At 48.5% G+C, this 20555-nt stretch overlaps 1 protein-coding gene across 7 annotated transcripts in view; it reads right to left on the bottom strand.

Annotated features, from left to right (window-relative positions):
* Csmd2 (CUB and Sushi multiple domains 2) overlaps positions 1–20555 on the bottom strand; it is a 569993-nt gene that overhangs the window by 133060 nt on the left and 416378 nt on the right. For all 7 annotated transcript variants that reach the window (XR_010066645.1, XR_010066640.1, XR_010066641.1 and 4 more), the window contains 3 exons: positions 17119–17275; positions 15596–15787; positions 10219–10345 (listed from right to left, as the gene is read on the bottom strand). Coding sequence is in view for 1 of the 7 variants with exons in the window: in XM_063288624.1 (XP_063144694.1) it covers positions 10219–10345; positions 15596–15787; positions 17119–17275 (476 nt within the window). In the remaining 6 variants the exon portion in view is untranslated. The remainder of the gene's footprint in view (positions 1–10218; positions 10346–15595; positions 15788–17118; positions 17276–20555) is intronic.

The following is a 20555-nucleotide window of genomic DNA, read 5'->3' as shown; positions in this document are numbered from 1 at the left end:
TGGCTTGGCTGGTTTATCATACTTGGATAATTTGAAGTAGTTTGTGTTTCTTTCTCTAGAGGCAATCCATGGAAATGAAATCGCCAGTGCACACTGCTGCTCTTCAAGCTGCATTTAGAATATTTATATATTAAAGCCACATTAACACCAACCAGGCTCTCTACCTCTTTCCCTTCAGAACAACTTCCAGCTCTTTTTGGCCATTTCCTGACTCAATGCCAACTTAAGGCTGAAAAGAGGTGCCTGCTGGGTGTGCTTATCTGTGTGGTTCCTTCAGGTAGTTACTCTCACTGTGCGGCGACACGGACCTTCTCCGTTTAAAGTTTAACTCACCGTTGCTCTTTGAAAAGAAACCTTCTGGAAGCCGCTGAACCTGAGGCCACTATTCCTGGCAAGATCTGTGAACACATGCCTTGCTTCCAGTGCCTTCTGCCTCCTCCGGGCCAGCTGCCCACTTGCTGGCTGACCGCTGTGGAGAACAGCTCTGCACTAGGGCAGATCTGAGAGTGCAGCAGGGGACCTGGGCTGCAGGCACAGCCAGGTATTTTGTCTGGTCTGGCATCCTCCCAGGAAGACAAGTTCCACTGAGCAGGGAAGCCGGTTCCCCAGAACCTTCTCTTGGCAGCCCTGCTGCTGGGTGGCCAACAGCTAAAAGTGAGGCTCTCAGCTTACCTTTACCTTTGTCACAAAGAAGTCCTACAGGTTAAAACCGACAAAGAGCTTCTTGATGGCCCAAATAAGAGGATCGTAGTTATATGAGTATTAGGCAAAGAATCAATGTCCAACAGCAAGAAGGTCCCCATATTCCATGGGTCCCAGACCCCTGCAGGGAGGGCACACCTATAAAGGGCCATCGTCTGTGCTTTCCTGCGGCTGCACGATATAGTCCTCTATCCATCTAGAGCTACCTGTCCCAACTGTACCTGTATGCAAGAAACTCTCCTCTGAATATAGCCACAATTGCGAAATGGTCATACTGGGCTCTTTTCTGGTCTCCTGATCAATTTCTATCCTGAGTTTTTACCACTGATATTCCCAAAGCAGTGAGGTCACCTTCTCACTTCAGACCATGAGCTCTTTAAGGATGGCTATGTGAATCCATGCTTTCTTCTATTTTGTAAGCCTTGGAGGTCCTGCCTACAGCCTTCACAGTAAACAACCTACGATAGTTGATGTGTGTACGATCTAGGCATATATTTGTGTTGGTGTGTGAAGGTGCACATGTGCATATGTGCATATGTGCACATGTGTGTGTGTGTATGTGTGTGCGCATGCATGTATGAAAGAGTACACATGGACATGCATGTGTCCATGGGCACATGTATGAGTATAGAGGCCAAGGATCTCTCACTGAACCTGCAACCTACCAATTCCATTAGATCAGCTGGCCAATGAACTTCAGAGATCCACTGTTCCCTAGCACTGGCCAGAATTACCATGACTGATGTTCACTGCTGAATCTGTGTTTTATATGAGTTCTCGGGGTCCCGATTGAAGTCTTCACACTCGTGCAGCAGGCTCATTATCCACTGACCTGTCTCGCCAGCCACACTCCCTCTGCTCTTTTAAGTACAGTTAAGAAGAGTGGTTTGGGGGTTGGGGATTTAGCTCAGTGGTAGAGCGCTTGCCTAGCAAGCGCAAGGCCCTGGGTTCGGTCCCCAGCTCCGAAAAAAAGAAAAAAAAAGAAGAGTGGTTTGTTTCTTAACTCCTCGCTTGCAAGTGACACCTAGAAGCATGACCCAGACAGGCCCACAGTCTATAGTATCACATTAGGCTGGAATCTTGGCTGATTTGTACTGGTTCCGAGCCTCTCCTCTGCCTCTGCTCTGGAGACTGTAAAGACAAAACAACCTTGGTTTCTCCTTTTTCTCCAGCCAGTTCTGTAGTATGGATGTAAGCAGGATTGCCAAATGGTCATACTAAGCCCTTCTCTGCTTTCCCCACTAATTACTAGCCTGAGTTTCTACCTTTGATCTTCCTGAGTCCTGTATCCATCCGCCGTGAGCTATAGGAAGGTGTCTTTAAGGGTATTGGGTCTTCCCAGGTAAACACACAAACTAGCAGAGACTTCCAGGCCCTTCCCTTTCTTTTCTTCTAGAATGGAACACAGATAATATACCCAGAGCTGGAGCAGCTGGCCAGATAATCACGAGACTGAAAACCTCGGAACGGCCTGGCAGTAGGCGAGGTCAAGGATAGGTGGGCCAGGTCTGGATGGGACCTTAAGATTCTTGTTTAGGAGAAAAAAAAAAGAACTCCCATCTGCAAAGCCTGCTTTAGTCAGTTTTTCTATTTCCATTCCTAATAGATATAATTTCTCTCTGAGACCTTGAAGGGATCGTCTTCTTTATACTTTAATACTCTCGATGACTGGCACGGTGGTGGCACTGGGAAAATGCTCATCTTTTTTTTTTTTTTTTTTTTTTTTAGCTAAACTGAATATTGTTGCTTTCTTCAAAATGTTCCAGCAGTTCCTGTTATGCTGAGAATGGACTCAGGATTCTCCTGGTCTCAGGACCCCGCTGAGCCCTTTCCTCCTGCTATACCCACCCACCATGCAATTCCAGCACGGTGAACTTTGTTCCTGGATTGGGCCTTTGCTACCCTCCCCCAGTTGGAAAGATCTCCCTCTGCCCTCTCTGTCTTCTGTCCCTGCATCCTCTGTGGTCTGGGCTAGTGGCAGCCACCAGCTGTTTGACTGTGGCCTCTGAAGCTGGGGCGGGCCTTCAGTCTACTCTTTATGGTCCTGGGTGAGGGTCAGAAGGACCTTGGAAAGAGCAATGGCTGGAGAGACAAAGGCTGGAGAGCTGTGTGGGCCTCCAGCTCCTCTGGAAGACAGGACTGACAGACACAGGTCTGGAGTCTGGCATGTTGCAGATGCTTGATAGGGAATAGAGGGTCAGAGCCATGTGCCTAAGCCTTTGTCACCTTTTGTTTTCTCTCCGAACTGTCTCATCAGATAATAAGAGGGAAAACTCTGGCCCTACCCTGGAGATTGAGAGGAGGCAGGAACTTTATGGGGTGAACCCCATGTTCCCTGCGTCTTTACCAGGTGGAACAGCATTGAGGGAGTCATGTCCTACCCCTGCACGGACTCTTGGGCCTTGGTGGAACTCTTGGGTACCAGGAAAGAGCACGCACTAGAGGATATGGAGGTCTCTGTATCCAAAGGAAAGGTTAATCTGCCGCCCTACCCTGCTAAGCATGCCAGAAGTACCAACTCTCCAGCCTGTCTACACCTAGAGTGGGGCTGGGGGCTCGGCTAGGTTCATACAGGTACCCGGCTGCCCCTCTTGGAGTTTTCTGAAGAGGTTACTCTTGTTCAGGTTTTGGGCTGACCCTGGAAACAGGTCCCTCTGGACACACCCACTACCTCAGCCGGGTGAGGTCAGGTGGCCCTGAAAGGCTTCTTCTGTCTGTGCTCCCAGAAGCTGCAGCCACTTCACAGCCGGACCCTGTGACCTTCAGGAGGGGACTTACAGCCTGCAGTGCTTAGGGGGTGCACTGTCCAGGTAAAACTGACAATACTCCATTCCACTTCTGGATAGCTACCATTCTAAGTGATTTGTACACATTAACTCCCTTAACCCACCCCGGGAGACAGTACCCCTAATCACCCTTCCACAGGAGATCAGAGAAAGACAGTGTTTGAAGAGACTGCGAGCTGAGCAGCTAATAAGCACACAGGTCGCCTGTGCCTGAGTGAGTCCAGCTTCTAGCTATGACTCAAAACGACATGATCAATGAAACTTGGGGGACATCAAGAATCCAGTTGAATAATCAGGCTGAACGGCCCAACCGCAACATGAGGTCGATGCTGGAAAACAAGCGACCTCATATAACAAAACAAAAGTAGAGTCCTCAGAGAATGCAGATGATGGCATGTTGATAAAAACAAACACAGGCTGTCAAGAGCAGTTGGAAAGCAAAAGGCTTGAAGTGGAAACAATAACAAGGTTTCCAGGATGCACAGAGGGGATGGGGATGGGAATGGGGGGAAGAGAGGAGGTGGTGGGGTAGAGAGGGGTGGTGGTGGGAAGGGGGTGTTGATGGGGAGAGGGGGTGGTGATGGGAGAGAGGGGATGGGGGCAGGTGGGGATGGAGAGAGGGGGTGGTGATGGGGAGAGAGGATAGTGATAGGGAGGGGTTGGGGATGGAGGGGGTGGAGATGGAGAGGGGGGTTGAGAATGGAGGGAGGGGGTGGGAATGGGGAGACAGGGGATGGGGATGGGAAGACAGGGGGTGGGGATGGGGAGACAGGGGGTGGGGATGGGGAGACGGGGTGGTGACCACTGGAAACAGATCCAAGGGGTTGGGGATTTAGCTCAGTGGTAGAGCGCTTGCCTAGGAAGCGCAAGGCCCTGGGTTCAGTCCCCAGCTCCGAAAAAAAAAAAAAACAAACAAACAAACAAAAAAAAAAGAAACAGATCCAAGAAACTTTCAATGGTAGAAGAAAAACAGAGCCAATTATGTCAGATCAGTCAAGGATGGGAAAGTCAAAACGGAAAGAGCTCAGTGGAGAAGCATGGCTTTTGTTTGAAGAAAGCAAGCTGTATGGGATATGAGGGAACGACAGAGCTTGGAGCCTTCTCATATCTTAAGCATTTGGGAAGATGAACAAAACAGAGAGCTGGAAAGTCAAAAGGGCACAAATGCAGTGGAAATCAAAACATAGGAGGCTAGGCCAATGGTTCAGTAGGTAAAGTGTTTGCTTCAGGACAGTGAGGACCTAAGCTCAGGTCCCTGGAACCCACATAAAAAGCCTTAGGCTGCAGTACACTTCTGTGACACCATGCTGGGGAGGCAGAGCAAGGTCCCCCAGACCTGGATGGACAGCCAGGTTAGTCTGCAGGTGGGCTCAGCTCTAGATTCAGGGAGAGAGCTCATCTCAGAGATTTCAGTAAAGAGCAACCAAGGAAGATCCCCTGTGTTGACATCTGGCTTCTACACATAGTGCACACATGTGCATGAGCATGCCCAGTCATAACCTTGGGAACACACACACACACACACACACACACACACACACACTCACACACACATACACACTCACACACATACTCACACACACACACACTCACACACCCTCACACACACACTCACACACACATACACACTCACACACACACTCACACACACTCACACACACACTCACACACATACTCACACACACACACTCACACACATACACACTCCAGATTCAGATCATGCAAATTATATAAGCACTTAGTGACTTTAACAAAATCATTAGATTTTCCTGGACTGGAAGTTGAATGAGGAAGTGTTTAGAAGTGATCCCAGATAGCGTCTGCTGCCTACAAAAGAGAAATCCTTTTACCCGCAAACTGCTGGAAGCCGTAATCGATTGGGAGGTAGAGGATGGGCACACTCAGAGATGCTGTGTGGAAAGCCAGGCTTCCCACAGGTCACTGAGGGCACAGAAAGCAGATGTGGTATCTGGGGAAATTCGAGATCATGTGTGAACATGTGCCTTCAAAGAACATAGCTCAAGGAAATAATTGGTTATGTGTTCAAAGATTCATATACACAGTGTTCATTGGAACAGAAATCTGAAACTATTCACTTTATCCACAGGGGAGCGGTTCTGTCAATTATGGCTCTGCACACAATGGGCTTCTCTGCCGCCTTCAGCCAGGGGGGTGATTTCTTAATATTGACATAATAAGTTCATGGCCGTGGTTAAGTGCTAAAACAGAAAAGGCAAGTTACTAAGGCAGGCAATGAGGCAGACTTGTTTAAGAAACCACACTCGCTGGATTTGCTTTGTGTATGAGGCTTAAAGGAATTAAAGGTGAAACGGGACAGGCGGGTATTGTAAGTGGAGTGTGTGGAGGAGTAACATCACACAGTGAGATGTGAGGACTCTGAACTTATTCTTTGTGACTTTTGTAACTGTGGCATTTTGAAATTTTTTTTTTAAAAAAGGCTTCCTGTTTTTGTTAAAAAGAAAATATGTGTGTGTGTGTCTGCGTGTGTGTGTCTATGTGTGTCTGTGTGTGTGTCTTTGTGTGTGTGTGTCTATGTGTGTGTCTGTGTTTGTGTGTGTGTGTGTGTCTGTGTGTGTGTGTGTCTATGTGTGTCTGTGTGTGTGTCTTTGTGTGTGTGTCTATGTGTGTGTCTGTGTGTGTGTGTGTGTGTGTGTGTGTGTGTGGTTTATGATTCTCTCTTTCTAACATATGGATCCCAGATCAAAGTCAGGTTATCAAACCAAGCTATCCTGCTGGCCTCCTATTTATTTTAATAGAAAAATTCTGTAATGATATCCAAGAGAAGAAAAAAAAAAGAAACCCAACACTGGGCTCAAGCACAAAGGGTCCCCTCAGATCGGTCAGTTAGTTATTAGTTCTTTTTACTTAGCTGCTGCTTATTCAAGGGCAGATAGAGTTGGGGGGGTGAGGGGTGAGAGGGAAAGGGAGGGGGCAGAGAGAGGAGGGGGGAAGAGAGAAAGACTGAGGGAGACGGGGAAGAAAAGAGGGAAAGAGAAGGGACCAAGGGAGGAGGGAAGAGAGGAGGAGAGGGAATGAGGAGAAGTGCACACATCTGTGCAATGTGTACAAATGCAAGAGGATGGAGTTGGACACGGACTCCATGTGGGGCATGTCCTGTCCTCCATTTTCACTCCTGGCATCTCGCAGTGCAGCATTTTTCAGTGACTGCCTATTTAGCAGTGGTCCCTGTGGAGGTAACTACAGCCGTGAGACGCTTGTGTGAGTGCGGGCTGGTGCTATCTTCATATTCTTGGTAAGTTTTTATTTACTTGTCTATGTGTACGCACGTGCCAGGCTATGCTCGCAGAGGTCAGGGAGTAACTTGGGGAATGTTGGGGTACACTGTGTGGAGGTGTGTCTCTGTATATTCAGTTGTTAATTCTGTACCGGCAGAGAGCTAAGGGGGCGTCAGGATCTTGGTCTTGTTTCTAAGACCCATCGGGGGTCTCACAATTTGTAAATATTTGTTCCTCCTCACCTGACAATGGCAATCTAGAATTGTACCTGATTGTCTACTAAAGATCTGACGGCTAGTATCTGGGCAGGAAGTGAAAGAGGGAACTTCTGGACAGAGATGGATGCTGGGAGATTTGGCCAGAGGACCCAGAGGTGAACATGTGGGACCAGGGCAGAGCAGAGAGGCAGGGCTGCCCATGAGGCGGGACATAATGACTTAGGTTTAGAAAGTCAGAAGACTGCCCAGCAAAAGACCTAAGCTTTAAAATACTAAAAAAGCCTCTGGGTCACTGATTATATCACTGGCCGATCTGAGGTAGTCCTGATATAGGGAGAATCAGTTTTCTTTTTCCACCATGTGAAGCCTGGAGGTTGAACTTGGGATGTCAGACTTGACAACAAGTGTCCTTACCCACTGAGCCATCTTGCATGTCCTACTACCTTCATATTCTGTATCCCCTTGTCTGTGTTCACACACACGCACACACTCGAGCATGGCATGCACACAACCCCCCCCCCCCCAGCCAGATGGCGTCCTGTTTCTTGTTCTGTTCTGGACAGGTTGTCTACTGTATTGACTTTGACCTGAGCCTCCGGCCTCTGCTCCCCTTCCTGGCTGGCTTTTCACGGCGGTGAACTTGTCCTCCCTCTGCTCAAGTCCCACTCTTGTTTCTCATGTTTTCCCTGTTGCCTTTGAATCTGCTGCCTGTGTATGTCTCCTGCCTTCTTCTACCACTGCTCCAAAGCCTTAATTCCTAAGGAAGAGCTAGAGCAACTTCTGGATGCCGATGTGGGCTATGCCTTCTCTTTGGACGGTGCTGGTCAGACTATTTAGAGCCCAAGCATCGGCATTGTCTCCAGTGGACTTTTGACTGTTTCAGCCAAAGAGTGATTTTCAGAGGAAAGAAAAAGAAGATGAAAGGGAAAAATCCCAAGCACCCTCAAGCAGTGGTTACTGCTGTCCCAGCCTTTCTGGGTGTTTTAGGTATTGTTTCTTGCAACACCAAACCAGGGAATGAGAAACCATTGCATTTGGACTCACTGAGAATGAAGTGAGTTGGCAGAAGCACTCACACGTCCTCTGAATTTGGTCCTTTCTTCCTCATCTCAGTTGTCGCTACCTGGTACAGGTCTCCTCACCCAGCAAACCCTGGAGGCAGCCTCCCCCAAGGACTCCCCAACACAGCCTCACCCTTCAGTCCATTCTCCATAAAATGGCAAGATGCCCTAAGCACACAGCCCAAGGCCCTCTGTTGTGGTAGCCCTTGCTCTGCCATCCCCCAAATCATGGGACTTTACGTCGGCTGGGAATCACTCCTAGCTCCTGCTCCTTCCTTCTTGTGAGGGATGGGGGTGGGGGTGGGGGTGGGGTGGGGAGATGGATATGGGGGAAATATCTGCTTTGCTGGGAAGCTACTTCCCTGCCTCTGGCCTTCCTTCTTGGCTACCTGGCGACTTTCTCACCATCTTTGAGGGCCCAGCTCTGGTGTTAACTTTTCCAGGATGGCTTTCTGAGCTTCCTGATTTGCTTTCACATTCCCTTTCCTCATAACCTTGTTCCGTGCCTGCCTGCAGAATTCCCTTTTGAAAAGGAAGGGCAGAACCTCTACATAGTAACGGAGTTGTCACAGGAGGGAATGAATGAATGAATGAATGAATGAATGATGCTCCATTCAGGAAGGTCAGGAGGTCCTGATTTGCACACGCATGTTGTAAAACATGCATATGCATGCTGTAAAGCCATTCATTCTCCAGCATTCACAGCTTGGTTATTATTTACCGAGGGTCCTTTATAGAGTCTGGAACCGCACAGCTCCCTTTATATCCCAGTCCTTTCTGCTCATTCATTCATCAGACCCTTTTGGCTGTGAGCACGCACCTAGGGGGTCATCAGCAACTCAGCCTTTCCGGACTGTCAATGCAGGCAAGTGGTGAGAAACAACACGGGGTGTCGGCTGAAGCCCTGGTGGCCCTGAAGGCTGGAATGAAGTGCTCAACTGTCACTCTGACAAGCCAATGGGCCTCATCAGATGTCAGAGGGCCTGGTGAGTATCCGGACGGTCATTCCAGCAGCACCGTCACTTTATGACATCCTGGCATGTTACGGGATATAGTTCAAAAACGTGGACAGGGTGAGCACTTTATTTCCTTAATTCTAAGGGAATGGTGCATACCAGGGAATAGGAATGTTTATATCGCATTCAGTAACACAGTCACATCTACGGAAACCCCTGCTAGTCACGGGGAGCCTTTTCTGACTCCCTCTTTATCCCTAATCCTCCTTGACGGTGGTGACTTCCTATGAGCTCTCTGTACTGCTAATAACCCTGGTGGACAAACTCTGTTTGAGACTTCCTGTGTCTTCCTCTTGTGTATCAGCATTTAAGGTTCTCCGTAACCAGCCCACCTTAATCCCATCTGGCCCTTACCCATTCTAGCCCCTATTCCAGCCAGTCTGCTCTCCCATTCAGTCCCCCTTTCGCACCTCTGAGCACACTCACTGCCACTCCAACCTGCACTTTGCCTTCTACCTTCTCTGAACCATACAGCTCAAGCCTCACGCTGGCCAGCACTGTGATACAGCGTGAAGATCTGGAAAGATCTGGAGCATTCTCCCAGTTTTCTGTAGCTTACAAAGCTTAGGCCCACGCCACTTTCTCACGTACGAATGGACCGTAATCAATAGTGCTATTGGGAAGGATCACTAGAAAGGCTGCATGGCTGTCACAGGGAGATGCTCCTTTCTTCTCTTGTGGCCTGCAACTCTAAGGAGTTCCTGAGTCAGATGTCGATTTGGGAAGGGAGCTGTCCTGGGAGGAAAGTATACCAATACCAGACACTGCTGGCTTTTGTCACTTAATTCCCCACAGCCCTGAAATATGAAAGATGAGCAGTTCTCATCCCCATTTTACAGATGAGTAAGCAGAGGGGAACAAAAGCAACATGCCTCACTCACGCAGCTCAAGCAGACTGGGACTGGCCCTTGAGGACTGTCCCCAGGATGCAAACCTGGGCTGTGAAGGTCCAAGCCTGGGCCCGTGCTGCTCTATGGTAGAAATTTCCCCCCTGAGACTGAGGCTGAGGCTGAGTCCCACATTCAAACCTAGGGTCACTGCAGCCACTATTGATCCCCTAGGGCTCCAGCAGAGGTAGGAGCGTCCCAACAACAGCTCGAAAGTCTGTCAGTGATGCTGGTGACAGCTCCCCTTGACAGCAAGTGGCAAGGGTTTCCTGGTTGGCTCTGGAGACTTACCCAATGGTGCATCCGGCGTCTGCCTCAATGGTCCAGATGCAGTTGAGATTGTGTTCGTAGGGAGCCGGGTATCCAGGCGACAGCACCTGCCCTGACGCCTCTCCTCTCACTGTGCCTCCACACTCAGCTGAAAGAAATGGCGACAGTATCGTGGGGTGGCCTGAGCATCCAGCAGTCACTGACCGACCCCCAAGTCCCTCTAGCCCGTTCCAGGGGCTTAAGCAGAACATGTAAAAAGCTCCCCGGGTGAGACTAGTACGCAGAACCAGAAACAAATTCTTAATACTCAGTAATAAATGGCACACAACCCAATTACAAACTAAAGATTTTAGTGCACATGCGCCCAAAGACGATCTGTGAACGGCCAATGTGAGCGGCCAATGCGAAAGTGAGGAGACGCTTGCATTTGTTATGGAGCTGAGAATCAAAGCCACAGTCACCCCATTTCTGCCGTGATGGTTATGACTGAAAGGCGAGTGTTGATAATAAATAAGGTGAGTGTGGGTGAGGCTGTGGGGGAGCCTTCCTATTGCCGGTAGAAAAATGGGCAATGATGTAGCCATTTTGGGAAGCAAGCTGGTAGGTAGTTTCTTAAAATTGTTAAACCGTAAGTCGCCATACGACGTATAGTAACTCTCCTCTCAGAAGATGGGGGGACATATGTTCACATAAAAGCTTGAATATAAATGTTCTTAGCGATGTTATTCATAGTAGTCAACAAGGGGAGATAACCCAGTGTCCATTAGCTGAAGAGAGGAAATACGGAATTCAGTGTATGTCTCTAACAGAAGATTAGTCATCCGTAAGAATGTACGGACATGCTACAGTGTAGATTTGGGAAAGACGATGTTAAGTAGAAGAAACCAGGCACAATTCCATTAATACAAAAATATCCAGAATAGGAGAAATGGAAGGTGTGTTGTGCTTGCCAAGGCTCAGGGGAGTGATTACGAAGTGACCGCTAACAGACAGTAGACTTTCCTTTGGGAGAACTGTTCAAAACTGAGTGGATACAGGCTCAGGGATGGACAAAGGCAACTGAATTGTGTGCGTTCAATGGGCTCATCAACTTGTAAATGAAATAGCCCCCGAGGGGAGGGCTAGCTGCCTGTTCTATGACCAAATTCTTTGGAGCTTCTGGAGGTAGAACAGGAAGGAATTTGCATCTGGCCATGAAGCAGAGGGACCTGCATAGCTGCCAGGGAGCACACGGCTGACTAGACCCAGTCGTTCTCCAGGTCACGGCCAGCGGAGGAGACACCACCCAACATCTGCTTGTCCTGGCACACGTGCATTCCCAGAGAGTCTGGTGCTCAGGAGGAAGAGGCCAAAGTTCCTCCCTGGTGCAGGACAGAGAGTTAGGGAGGGTTTGGATTCAAAGGTACCTTGAAGGAGGGGCAAGAGTGGAAAGAAATTAGGTGGTAGCAGGGGAGGCTGGCAAGGACAGGGGGAGGAGACCTTGCGATTGGAGAGAAGAGGAGGGACATGGTAGCACAGGCTGAGGATGTGCAGTGGCAGACAGCAGGGCTAGGGAGCTACGCAAACGTGGGGTGTTGAAAGACTATGTATGCCAGGCTGCTGTGAGCAGATTCTGCTGCTGGGAGAAGTGCACTGTGTGAATGAACTCTCGACAGAGGTGAGGAGGGAGCAGGCTACAGCAGAAGCTTAGAGGGACACAGAGACTTGAACCTCAAGGCAAGGAAACCAGTGGAGAGACCTGTGCTCCACATCAGAGCGAGTCTCTTAACCCATGAGCCAGCGGCTCCCTCAGCGGCAGCCTCCTTTAGTCAGGTCGACTTCTAAGACTCCGTCCCTAAATCTGAGACATTTTTCATATTGTCCCTACTTTGTCTTCAATGCTAGCGTCTGGGCTAGGGCGTCCCCACCTCTCAGCTGCTGCAGTGCTACCTGAGGGACTTCCAAAGAGAAGACTGTGCCGTGCTTCTGGAGCAAAGTCTGTACCCTCTGGTTGTCTTTCCTTTGGCCTCCCTGACTCTAGAAGGAGCCGTGGTTCTGCCAAGTCTGACCAACTAATTCCATAGCCCAGACAGCTTCTGCTTGAACAAACAACATGGAAAATGCCCTCCCTATGCCACCTTTGTGATGCCCTCCCTGGCCCAGGTAGAGTGGATATTATAGTCCTTTGTGGCTACAACACAATGTGAACTACATGAGTATATTGCGGGTGCATTAGGATAGTGTCTGTCTCCCTTGTCAGACCGGGCTCTTGGCTACGGAGACCTTGTCATTGACTGCACATTGAGTGTGTGGAAGAGTGTTGGGCACACAACAGAAGTTTAATAAGTATTTACTGAGTGAATGGATGCATGGCTCAGTGAGTAGAAGATTATTGCCTCCCAGGAAAATTACTGTTTCTGAACCAAGGAAGCATGAGGGAAAGCGAAGAGGTTTGAGGCTGAGCTGTTTAGGAAAGGGAGTGATTGGTTAAGCAAGGAGCTTAACTGCTGGAGATGATGGGTCCAAAGTCTCAGAGGGGAGACTGACCTTCACCTGGCACTAGGGCTGACCCAGCAAGCATCACTCTGACCCTGAGGCTCACCTGGGACCTCTAAGGAAGGGATGAGGCAGGGACCTACCTCCAGTAAGTGTTGAGGAGGCTATACCCCTTTGTTCTAGCCTCCATTCTGTGCTGCTGCTGCTGGGGTGGGTGGTCCCTGCTTGCTTGAAAGGCAAGAGGTAAATGAACCCGTGGAGGGGAGTGAGAGTGATCCACAATCTGCTTGGGAGCCGGAAGCTGGGGTAGTGGGAGGCCAGCAGCCATGACCTTGGCTTCCATTTTAGACAGTGGTATTTGGAGACAGGAGTCCTGAGATCTTCCCAGGGGCAGAGGCTCTTCCTTCCCTATGGGGTCACTTTGTTCAAGGGCTAGCAGGAGGGCAGGAGCACTGGAGTATACCAGCTTGCAGCATTCACTAACAGTGACTCTGTGAGCTTCCACTCTTCCTGGCCTTCCCTTTTCTCCCTGACCTGGAGCCTTGGCTTCCAGGCATGGTCTGTGGATTCTCCTTGTCATTGAAGGAAACACTTGAATATGTAAAGCTTGTAACAGTCCCTTCAGTAGCCCATTCTGAACTCTAGCCTCAACATAGTGTGTATAAACACACACACACACACACACACACACACACACACACACACACACAGGCACACAGACACGTACACACACATACAGACACACACACACACAGACACACACGCACACAGACACACATATACACACATACAGACACACACAGAGACACACACAAACACACATATACACACACACAAACACACACAGACACACACACAGACACACATACACACACACACACACACACACACACACACACACACACACATACACACACGGCCTCACTTTTCTAATTGCAATGGGGGCCGAGGATGTCTCACTGAAGAAGACTTCCACGGCATAAGGCCCAAAGTATAAGAGTCTTCTTAGCCCTGTTTGCCTGGGTCATCTAAATCCAATGTAACTGACACATTGGCCAGTAGAGGGGCCTGACAGGGATTCCCTTCTGCAAAGCTAACAGTCATCATATGGGAGGCACCGTCTCTCGTTTGTTTTGCTTGCTTTACTTTGCTTGCCTCGTGGTACCACACTGCTGTCTGTTCATGCATGTGTCTCCCTGACTGGCCTGAGTGCTTGTCACTGAATTCTAAGCAGCCATGTAGGGCCTCGAACATGAAGAAAGACGGGAATGAAGAGAATGGCCACAGATGGTAAAATCCCAGTTCTGTAACTCCAGTGTTGGAGCAATGAGGACAGGAAGGTCCTTGGCTCCAGCAAGCCTAGCTCGATTGGCCAGCCCTGGTCTCTCCCAGTGAGAGACCCTGCTCAACAAAACAAACAAACAAACAAACAAACAAACAAACAAACAAACATCCAGAAAATTAGTGAATGACTCCTAAGGAAAGACACTGAGGCTGACCTCTGGCTTCATACACATACATGCCATCTATGTGTGCATATGCACATACACACACATGCATGTCATCTACACACACACACACACACACACACACACACACACACACACGAATGAATGAAAGAGAGCAGAGTTAAGCCTACAGTCTGTCTCAACCTCAGTAACAAAGGAAGAAGACCAAAAGGACTGTTTTATGGGCTGCTACTGTCTACTTCCTGGCTTGAAATTCTATGTCTTGACCTTCTGTGTGTCATGTGGGGACCCCGTGACAATGTAGTTATCCAGGGGAAATAGGACCAGCCATGGTCACCAAGGTTTCTCACTGTGCTGTTCATCCAGTTGGCCCCGTATGTGCTCAGGCTAGACCATCTGCCTGCCCACCTAACCTTCCAAATGGTGAGAGTTTATCTACCCTCCCGAGTCTCAGTGGAACTGTTAATCCCAGGGCAGAGCTCTCTCAATTCGTTGAAAGACTTGAAGCAGAGTTCTGTGACCAGGACTCTTCCCAACATTGATCCAACCGTGTTCCTGTTCTCTTTGGTAGACCATGGGCTTTCCAGGGGCAAGGGTAGACTTTCTTTTTCTCCCTCTTATTTCTCTGCTTCCACAGACCCAGACCCCTGTCTGCCTCTTTCTAGCATGTGTGGTTTGGTGGGCGCTCAGGGTTTCCCCCAGGGGCTCTTTCGTTCTCATCAGATCCACCTGTGCTGCACAAGTGCATTGTGGGTGTTGGGCACAGGAGGCCTGACTTGCAAGATCTGGTTCAGGGGAAACAGAGTGGGTAGGGCCATAGAATTCTGAGCAGCAGGGAAGTGAAGAGGTCAGACGAACAGAATAATAACAGTCTGAATATTGTTCCATTCAGCCTTGGACCACTGTCTCTGGTCTTTTGATGCAAGCACAAAGCCTCCAGGGGCAATGCCTGCTGACAATTCACAAGAACCACAGGGCTGAGGAAGGGAAGGTGCATGCTCACACCACAGTGTTCTTTAAGCAACAGATCAGATCTAGCTCATTACCTTAGTCTTCCAGAATTTTGCTAAAAGAGGGGATACAAATTCATATTACCTAGAGGGAAACTGAAACTTGGGGTGAATTGGGGGCACTCGTTTGAATCTTGGTGTGGCAGGAAACCCTGAAGTCACCTCTTCATTCAGACAGAAACCCTTACCACTTCTCCATTGCCTGTGCTGCAACTCTGGGGGCACGACTTGGCTTGCATCCCACAGACTACATGTATGTGATCATGGTGTGGATTGTACTGCCTGTGTGCTGAGGTGTGAATTGGAGGAAACAGAGAAGCCACAGTGCTCACTAACAGGCAGAGCTGGCCCCAGGCCCTGGATGCCCTTGTTGAAGCCAGGGCTGGATCAGGCTGCGGTCAGGGAAGGATCAAGGAGTTCCTAGCAAATCAAGAGGCATCGTACCGACACAGGTGGGCAGCGGTCGATCCCACGTCCTGCGTTCACCACTCAGACACATCAGTTCCTCGCTGCCCCGAAGACTGTAGCCAGGGTCACAGCTGAAGGTCACTGAGCTCCCTGCAAAATGACCTCCATCGTGAACCTTGTAGCCGAACTGTGGGGTCCCTGGGTCCTCACATCGGATGAGCTCGAAACCTGGGGAAAGGCAGAACAGTAACCATGGCAACAGAGACAAGCTGCTTCTCTCTTCCCCTCCAGTTTTTATCTGGAGGTGCCCCTGGATACCACTGTGGGTGTGGCAGCCTCAGGCTCCTGACCCAGCCCTATTTCTGTTCTCTGTGGAGGGATTATTTCTCTGCAGATTTATGCAAATAAAATGCAGATTTTAATAGTGTGCACGCTTGGGGCTGGGTTTTCTACTTCTTCGCTTGGCTGTGAAGCATCCAGTGAGTGGGATCTGTGGCTCCCGTTCTGCACACTGATGCTGTGAGGAGACCCAGTAGCAAGAGAACATCGCCATGCAAGCAGTTGTGTGGAAAGGGCTGGAGGAGGAGAGGCTCCCATGAGCTCCCACTTTACTCTGTGGGACTCCAAAGACCTTGCCTTCTCATTTGTTATTCATAGGGGTCTTGGCAGGTGGGTGTAATTATGGGCACTCTGCAATTGAGAGCCTTGACTTGGGAAGGTTAACTAAATTGTCTGAGATTCACACATTTCTATTCACATTTTCAGTGAATAGAAACGGAATTCAAATGTGACTCCATTTAATCCCTTTACATGGAGCCACTTCAGAAACAGGGAAAGATCCCAGCATGAGGCATCGCAGCACCCAGGTGAGGGAAATCCTGAGGTGGCCCACTGGGCTACGGGAGTCATTATAACAAAAGTTGCCAATCTCAAGTAGTGAACAGCCCTCACGTAATGGTGAAGCTATAGAGCAAATTTTGTCATCTCAGGAAATTTTATATGCATTTTCCCCTCACTCCTGCAGCTAGTGCCCCTTCTGTCTCTATGTATCTGCTCTGTGAAGTTCTTAAAATGTGTGGCTTTTACATCTGATTTCTTTTGCCCAGGGTCATGTTTAAATTGGTGGTTTTCAACCTTCCTAGTGCTGCAACCCATCAGCTAATCATGTTGTAGTAACCCCAACCATAAAATTATCCTCATTGCCACGTCATGACTGTAGTTTTGCTGCTGTTAGCAATCATTATATCTGATATGCAGGATATCTGATGTGTGACCCCCTGCAAAAGGGTCATTCAACACCTAAAGGGGTGGAGAATTACAGGCTGTGAACAACTGTTTTAAAGCTTCATAGATGTTAAAGCATGAATCACTTCTTCCTTTTCGGTGCCAAGTAATACTCCATTGTATGGGCATACCGCATTTTCTATCTCCACTTGTTAGTTACTAATTGCCCAACACACAGAAGCATGCATTATTTATGTCTACTGGGCAAACAAGTTCATTTGAATAAAATGGAAAAGTCTGACTTCATAGTCTATTCAGACTCAAGAAAGACTTACTAGAGAATTGAAGTTCGAAGCCTTTGCTGGTGTTTTCTGCATCGGTGATGAAGTCAAGCCACAGGCTGCTGGATGTGCTGTTCAAAGTCACCCCCAACATCTCAGAGCGACTGAAGACCCCCAGCAAACGGGCGGAGTTGTTACTGCCGTCATAGACCTGGATAGCAGAGACCCCCAATCCAATGACATCAGAGTTGCCTATTTCAAACAAGGCCTTCTCACCCTGCAGCCCACATTTCCAGCGTGTAGCATCTTTAACCGCTGCTAGAGTGGCAGGTAGCCATTAGGTGCATGAAAGGTAGCAAAGTGAAGCCAGCCCCTGAGTTAGCTGCCTCTTTCCCCTTGCTGTTAGCGCTATGCCCAGCGTGTGTCTAGTCTCTGGGAACCAGTTGCTATTCTAACCTTCCTGTGGCAATCTGCTTGTTTCCTTATCGCTCAGATGCTACTGGTCCACTCGTCAACAGCCTTGGGAGGCCAGGCTGGGGCTGCTTGATTCCCCCCAAGCCATCTGTTTCTGTAGACAGCTAGGCTGAAAGCACATGGCATGTATGCATCACTCAATAGAAACTCTTGTCCTTCCAGTAGATGACACGGACATTGTCCTGGCTGCCTGTGGCAGTGGCCTGCCTTGAACCATTCTACTGGGCATGATCACCAGGGGTCAAGCAGGATGTAGTTAAAATGACCACCGTGTTATGGTGACCTGCCTTTCCCCAGGGCCAGCCTCTGCCTCTTCTTGGCTTAATGAGAGATCCAGCCAGGGCCTGCTGGGTTTGTCAATAGGGGAATAGTGCTGGCATCTGGCTTCCCTCATTCCCATCTGTCCCCTGAACTTCTGAGTACCAGCAAAGGCAGCAGTCATCAGAATAATGAACTGGCTCCCCAGGTCTCGAGGTGTCTGCTCTTCTCTAGATAGTTGTACAAATAACAACAGAAGTTGTGATTGAGTGAGAGACCCCCGGCGCTTTGGTAAATATCAAAGACGGGATCTATGGGTGGGAGATGAATGTTTGCGCACGGCACACAATGTGGTGCCAGCTGCCAGCAAATTGGAGCAATATTTCCGCCCTTCCATCTCGGAAGCCAAGCCATCCTTCCCGCTCACAACAGCGCTGCATGGTGCAGGATTTTGTTGAGGTGCTTAGAACCCAATCTCTTTCCTGCCTACTCTAAAAAGAGTGTCAGGAATCCGGGGCGTCCATTCTGAGGTGACACCACTTCAAGCAGCAGAGATCACTGCTGTGTCCGAATCACTATACAAACACCATTTAAAAAGTATGTGTGGGTGTGCATGTGCATGGGTGGCCGTGTGCGTGTGCACCTCGCGGTGTGGGTTAGAGATCAGAGACCAGCCTTGGTGTTAGTCTCACCTTCCGCCTCCTTAGAGGCGGGACTTCCTGTTTGCTCAGGCTCACTCTTGTTTGCTCATCCACCAAACGAGAGACCCAGGAGCTTTCAGAATTCTCCCGTCTCCACTTCCCATCTTGCAAGATTACAGAGGTACACTACCACATCCAGTGTCTACACACGTTCAAAGGATTCGAACTCAGATCTTCATGCTTGCATGACAAACTCTTTACCCTCTGAGCTATTTTCAGCGCCATAAAAACATGTTTTCTTTTTAACCCATAGAAATATCTGTTGGGATCAGTGCAGCATGTCAAGAAACCAGATACCAGGTGCTTCTTAGTGGAGAACAGATCACTGGATGCAGCAGGGTTGCTGTAGCCAGAAATATCAAACCTGGTCAAATCGAACCTTTGTACCAATTTCTACCTAATAAGGAAATTTCTTTCCTAATAAGGAAAACTGAGGCCAGAAGCTCAGTCAAAAATGTACACGGGGCAGCTGGGAACCAGCATTGGGATGCAGAAAATGCTCAGAACAAGTAGATGCGTCCCACAACGAAGAAACCGGAGAAGAGGGAAGAGAGACAGGAAAAGCTACAGGTTAACAAATAACCGACAGCGAATCCAGCATGCAGATTTTATGTGGAGCCTGGCTCAAATAAACTGTAAATCCAAAAATATACGATGACATTTACGAGATAATTTGGAGATCTCAACATTCCCTGGATGTATGGTGATATTAAGAAATTATTGTTAATTAATAAGTATAACGGGTATGGGAATTTTTTCCCTCCTTAACCTCAAAGCATAATTTGTTCTAACCCATTAAGAACCAAAAGGTTATTTGTATCATTACGATAAATTATTCATTGCAGAAAAATGTAGAAAACAGAAAAGCACAAAGGAAAGAAAACAGCTTTTGAACCTGTTGTGTTCCTGTGGAATTATCCCAGGCTTGTGTGTTCTATGCAGTGTGTGTGTGTCTGTCAGTGTGTGTGCACACGCACACACACACACCCACACACGCACCCATGCACATATGTATGTATGCATGCATGCACCCGCAAAAAAGCGGATCTAGGAAGATGGTTCTTCTGTAGGCAAAGTGCTAAAATGCCAGGCTTTAACCCTGAGAGCCGGGATTCAGATATGAGCTACCATGCCAGGCTTCAAAGCCATGCTTATAAAGAATCCTCTCACTGCCAGTTCGAAGCCCACCCCTCCTGCACTTGTAACTCTGCATTTGTCTATAGACTCAAATTCGTTCGTGAACTTTTTCTTCGGTTGCTTTAGTCTGTCATTCCTGTACTCTGCCCACACCAATTTAGTAATGTGGCGGTGGTGGCATGTGCCTCTAACCCCAGCTCTAGGGAGGCACGCAGGACTTCCGGGGTCTCCCTGGCTAGCCAGTCTAAATGGGTAAACTCCAAGATCGATGAGAGATGAACGGATTGAGAAAGGCATCTGACACTGGTCTCTGGTTCCCATACCATGGGAATACATATGAGTGTGTCCATGCACACAAATGAGATCAACCTGTAAACGCACATGGCAATCAGCCCCTATGCTGATAGAGTGCGTCTCACTTTCAAGTCTTTAAATAGCTCTCCACGGTAGCTCCTGAATAGCTACAGGGATTTCCAGCACAAAATTCACACGATCTACAACATGATTACTTACTTAGCAGCTTCCAGGGTACTCACTGGAGCAGGTAAGGGACTCTTAGCAAACCCCACCAATAAGAAAGCCAGTGTTTTCTTACAATATCTCTGTCCTAAATCCATTCAGAAATTGTTTTGCATATCATGCGAGGTTCTACCTTTCTCCCTGGCCCGTTAGTTATTCAGTAAAACCTGGGTAGGGGGTTTTGTTTGCCTGTGTTTGTTTTTAAGACAGTCTCATAATGTAGTTTTGGCTAGCCTAGCACTTGTTATGTGTACAGCAGGCTGGCCTTAAGCTCAGAGAGATCCCTCGGCTGCTGCCTTCTAGGTGTTCAGATTAAAGGCTTTATATCTTCCTCTGTCATTGGGAAGTGTAATATATATATATATATATATATATATATATATATATACATATATATATATA

Source organism: Rattus norvegicus, chromosome 5, assembly GCF_036323735.1.
Source record: "Rattus norvegicus strain BN/NHsdMcwi chromosome 5, GRCr8, whole genome shotgun sequence".
Lineage (NCBI taxonomy): Eukaryota > Metazoa > Chordata > Mammalia > Rodentia > Muridae > Rattus > Rattus norvegicus.
This window is presented reverse-complemented; position numbering and strand designations above follow the sequence as displayed.